The following is a 5,538-nucleotide window of genomic DNA, read 5'->3' as shown; positions in this document are numbered from 1 at the left end:
AAAATGTTAAATAACAAGTGAAAGCCTTATGTAGAATTTGGAATCCTCATACATTGCTGGTGAGATTATAAAATGTGCAGCCACTAGGAGAAACAGTTGTGCTGTTCCTCAAGAAGCTAATCATAGAATTCTCATGTGAAACAGCATCCATTCCTAGGTATATACCCAAAGAATTGAATCCAGGGACTGAAAGAGGTACTCGCATGGGAATGTTGATTGTAGCATTACTCACAAAAGACAAAATATGAAAACAATCCAAGTGTTCGTCAAAACATGAACAAACAAATGTGGTCACACATACAACAGAATGTTAATCTGCCATAAAGAGGAATGAAGCTCTGACATCCGCTGGAAGATACATGGACTTTGGAAACATTATGCCAAGTGAAATATGTCGGAATCTAGATAACATATATATAAAATTCCATTTCTATGAAACATCAAGAATAGGCAAATTCACAGAGACAGAGTAGAGATGATTGAGGTCTAGGGTGGAAAATACAGGGAGTTATTATAGCTTCAAAGATACAAAATTTCAGTTTAAAATGATAAAAATTTTCTAGGAAAAATAGTGGTGATGGTAACTTAACACTGTGTATGTGGTTAATTCCACTTATTGCACATTTTAAAGTGGATAAAATAGCACATTATTCACAGAACTGTGAAAAATCGATTTCTATTATTTAATTGACCCAGGCTAAGGTGTTTGTTATGACAGCTGAAGCCCATGAATACATCATCTGACCCAGTTTTTCCATGAAACTTATTACTTTTTCAATCAAGTTAGCTGGAAGCTCCTGTCCCCAGAAGAACTGCAGGTCCCAAAACAAGAGCTCCAGCAGCGGTTCAATGAGGAGAGATCCCATAGGGCAGCCTCGATGTCAGACCCTGGATGTCATGTGAGGTTATAGTGATACAACCACAACGTGAAAGTGTTAAGTGTTTTTAGTACTTACAGACACTAGGGAGCACTCAGCACACCTGGAGACCACAGATACAGAGGTCAGTGAGCCCAGGCAGGGAAGAGAGAAGACAATGGTAAGCCAATGGCTTCAGTAAGTCCGGGTGTTATCTGACAGGTTTCCAGCAGGGAGTTTTAATGGATGTGTTTAAAGCAAGCAGCAAACACTGGGACCAGGAGATCACGCTGCGATTGAGAAGTGGTCACCTTAAATGTAAGGGCAAATGTCAGAATATCAGTTTAAAGAAAGTAGATCGAGAGAGAGGAGCCCAGTACACCAAGCAGGAGAGATGCCTCTTAGATTTTATCGCTGAACTGCCGCCACTTGAAGCAGATACAGTATTGAAAACTGCCATGGTGAGCAAGGCCTGCCTCTGATGTGAGGTAAATAAATTTACACCTTAAAAAATGAATGCCAAGGCAACACGACACGATGAGCACTCCTGGCATCCAGGGACACCAGCAGGGTGTGGTACTGTGCCCTGGAGTCAGAATCCTGGGTTCTGGTCCCTGGGAGTGAGAAAATGAAAAGGACTTGTCCCTACTCCCCTGACATTGATCCTCCCACCCTGCTGCACCATCTTCTGCTCCCAAGCCCATGTGCAGTGCTCAGCCCCAGACATCACTGCCACCAGGGGTATACACAGTGCCACCTACTGCACACAAACACAAACTCACAGAAGGTAACAAAAATCTGTGTTTGGGACATCCAATCGTGAAAGAGGGAGAACAGTGAACGTAGAGCCACAGAGACTGGGACTCACGGGGTTGGAAGGTGATGGAGCTGTAACATAGCATATGTGTGACCTCGTTTGAAACGTGCAGATCCTTGTGGAATAAAACACGCAGTCTGGCCTGGGACTTCGGCCACTCACTTCCCTTCCAGTCCACCAGAGGGCGGCAGAGTCCCTCCCACCTGGAGACTTCCCAGGGGATGCAGACCTCCCTCAGCAGAACCCATAGCCAAGCAGGGTCCACCTTTACCAAGGTCACCTCGGCCCAAGTCCTCAATGTCCTCCATGCTCCCCACATGGACTGTGTCAGCTCCTCCCTGACCTGGCGGCGGCCAACCTAACACCACTCCCTCTGCAGGCAGCTCCTGCCCCACACACCTGCTCCTTCCCTGGGATCAGCTAAAAAGACATCTCCCAGGGCAGCGCTGGTGCACGCAACGCCACACTGCGCGCTTTCCCCTGATGACCTCCCTCCATCCTCATCAACTCTTTCTGTCACTGCTCCCTAAATGCCCGCTCTGCTCCATCTGTCCTGTTCTGTGGGGCATCCTAGGCCAAGCCTAGCGCTGACACAGAACAGCAGCTGCCTGAGAGCCCACAGCCTCCCCGGGAATCAGTCAGGCACCCTGTGACCTGCCTGCCCACATGGGGCTCAGAGCGCGTGTGATGGTCACACACAGGCACCACACAGGATGTGGACACCTACCCCCGGCTGTCCTTTGGGAAGCAGACCTCTCCTGTGTCCCTGCCGGGAGAAGGGGGTATTATTGCTCTTTGCTCTGAGAACACAACCCATCCCCACCCGCCTTCTCAGGTGTGAGCAACGTCCCTCCAGACAGGCTCTCTGGTGACTGCCTGTTCCTCCTCTATCCAGAGCAGCTTGGCCAGGTCAAAACCCTCAGGACCTACCCCTGGATATGTCAGCACATGGAGGGCTGAGCCCATCACGACCACGGAGTAAGTCGGGATGAATCTCTCTAGCTCTGAACCCCTGCTCTGTCCCAGGCTCCCTTTCCTGTATCTCAACAAGCCATGTTCCACGGAGTTCCTGGGTAACGCCCCACTTCCTCCTGCACCACCACGGTGAAGGTGTGGTGACCACAGTACAATCAGATGGCCAGGGAAGAGAGGACACCAAAAATGGTCAGGAAGAGATGAGAAAGCCATTCACCAGTCCCAAGGGAGCAATAGAGTGACTGAGAACTGTCCCTTTGACCATGGGACTCACAGACCCCTCTGAGCGACCAGCACAGGCCTCTCCTCCCAAGAGGTAGGAGAGATTCAGCCTGCACACCTCCAGGAAGGACAGTTTCTTCTGGGACACCCAGGTCCTGAATGTCCATCCTTGGAAGTTGCAGCCAAGCTAGACACAATTAGAGAAACGAAGGGTCCCTCTCACCAAGCAACACACAGCTCACCCATAGCACAATGTGGTGTCCCTATGACAGGGACCTGATGCAGCTCCAGCTTCCTGCACTGAATGGGAGAGCCAGATGGGGATGAAAGAGGGCAAGGGGTGTGAATGTGCACCCCGACCCAGAGCCATTGGGACAGGAGGCTGAGGCCCAGAACTGTGCTTGCCCAACCTACAGGGTATGTGTGTGACTGTGTGTGTCTGTGTGTGTCTCTTTTGTGTGTGTTTGTGTTTTGCACATAGTGTATACCGAGGTTTGGTGACAAAATCACTGCTGAAAAGGCAGAGGCCTCCACGATTCCCAGGGACCTGACACACAGACAAAAGAAGAAAGAGAAGGAGGGACAAGGAGGCTGGACTGAGAGGGGAGGGGACAGAGAGGTGTCCTGGGTGCAGACCCCGCCCATGAGCCTGAGAAGTGCTCCTGCCCCGGGAAGAGGCTCAGCACAGAAGGAGGAAGGACAGCACAGCTGACAGCCGTGCTCAGAAAGTTTCTGGATCCCAGGCTCATCTCCACAGAGGAGAACACGCAGGCACCACAGGCCATGGGGCCCCTCTCAGCGCCTCCCTACACACTGCACATCACCTGGAAGCAGCTTCTACTCACAGGTGAGGAGAGAACTTCCTGGGAGAGGACAGGAGGAGGAAGCAGAATGATTGGATTGGGTGTACTGGAGAGGATGGAGTTCTAAAAAATAAAATAAGCCAGCACTTTGGGAGGCTGACATGGATGGTTCATGAGATCAGGAGTTCAAGACCAGGCTGGTCAACACAGTGAAGCCCCGTCTCTATTAAAAGCAGAAAAAATTAACCAGGTGTGGTGGTGTGCTCCTGTAATCCTAGCTACTCAGGTGGCTGAGGCAGGAGAATTGCATGAACCTGGGAGGCAGAGGTTGCAGTGAGCCGAGATGGCGCCACTGCCTGCCAGCCTGGGAGACAGTAGGAGACTCCGTCTCAAAAAGAAAAAGAAAAAAATAAAGGAAAGAAGGCTCTGTTGGAGCCTAGATAGGGGAAAATATACGAGAGAGGGACAGGGTCACAACAGGAAAATCACATTGAACTGGAATTGGTAAGAGGTAGGAAAATCTCAAGTGTTCTGTTTTCCTGGTTAATCATCACTGGCCACCACAGTTTGAAAAATGATAATAATAACTATTATGGGATGACACTTCAAATGAAAATATAAGGAGGACATGAAACACTGTCCTTAGCAGAAAACCTCAACAATTGGGGAAAGAAAAATAAATAGCCCTGGCATAGAGGTCCCTGGGAACTCTCACATCTGCAGGAGTGTGCAGCCTGTCCCAGGCACTGGGGTGCACCAAGATCACAAACGTCCCTGTCCACACGGAGCTCATGTTCTCATGGGCAGGAAGACAGACATGCAAAGAGATCTAAAATGTGAGGTCAGGTGTTCACAAGAGCTGCGGAGGGAACAGAGCACAGAAAGGTCAGAAATGGAAGACCCAGGGTCTCTGAAAGAAGTGTCAGGAAAGAAGTCTAAGGATGCCCTGATGTGAGCAGGATCTGAGGGCAGTGTGGAGGGAGCCATGCAGACCCCGGGCAAGAGGATTTCAAAGAGAAAAATGTCGAGGTCAGTAGTGTTGAAGGAATGGGGGTTGTGCCACTGACTTTGACCCAGTAGGACAGTAGGACAAACACACACACACACATACAAACACAAACACTAAGGGGTGTGTGTGTTTGTCTGTGTGTGTCTTCAAGGCTGATGATTGAAGAGATCGTCTCAGGACCCAGGGCCCCATCTTTTCAATATCTTTTTAATAGGTCTCAATATTGACTGATGCTCTCTCCACCTCCTAGCATCACTTTTAATCTTCTGGAACACGCCCACCACTGCCCAAGTCACGATTGAAGCACAGCCAACCAAAGTATCTGAGGGGAAGGATGTTCTGCTACTTGTTCACAATTTGCCCCAGAATATTGCTGCCTATATCTGGTACAAAGGGCAAATAATGGACCTACGCCATTACATTACAGCATATATAATAGACACTGAAATGATTATACTTGGGCCTGCATACAGTGGACGAGAAACTGTATATTCCAATGCATCCCTGATGATCCAGAATGTCACCCAGAATGACACAGGATCCTACACCATTCAAATCACACAGCGAGGTGATGGAGCTAAAGGAGTAACTGGACATTTCACCTTATACCGTGAGTGATTCCACATGATCCCTGGGTGTTGGGCGGCCGGGGTCACTTCTACTTTGCACACACAGGATGGTCAGGCCTAGACTGTGCCGGTGTCCCTCTCTGCCTTATGTCCCATGTTGGGGTTTCGGCATTTAGTGCAGGACACACACAGAGGAGACAAACTAAACAGATCAGAATTCCTTTCCTGCCTCCAGACCCTGCAGACACTTGCTGCACAGGAAGGACAGTCTGAAGGGGGGTGCTCA

At 49.4% G+C, this 5,538-nt stretch overlaps 1 protein-coding gene across 1 annotated transcript; it reads left to right on the top strand.

The window, feature by feature from the left end:
- Positions 1–3,487: 3,487 nt before the first annotated feature.
- On the top strand, positions 3,488–5,293 carry LOC108529964 (pregnancy-specific beta-1-glycoprotein 2-like; the record flags this gene model as incomplete). The annotated part of the gene is made up of 2 exons (XM_017872525.1): positions 3,488–3,718; positions 4,934–5,293. Coding segments are annotated over exons 1-2 (424 nt in total), but the record flags the coding sequence as incomplete, so codon positions are not given.
- Between the last annotated feature and the right edge of the window lie 245 nt (positions 5,294–5,538).

The sequence above is a fragment of the Rhinopithecus bieti genome, unplaced genomic scaffold (genome assembly GCF_001698545.2).
Source record: "Rhinopithecus bieti isolate Rb0 unplaced genomic scaffold, ASM169854v2 scaffold_7817, whole genome shotgun sequence".
In the NCBI taxonomy this organism is placed as follows: domain Eukaryota; kingdom Metazoa; phylum Chordata; class Mammalia; order Primates; family Cercopithecidae; genus Rhinopithecus; species Rhinopithecus bieti.
Note: the sequence above shows the minus strand (reverse complement) of the source record. Positions and strands in the feature narration are given on the sequence as shown.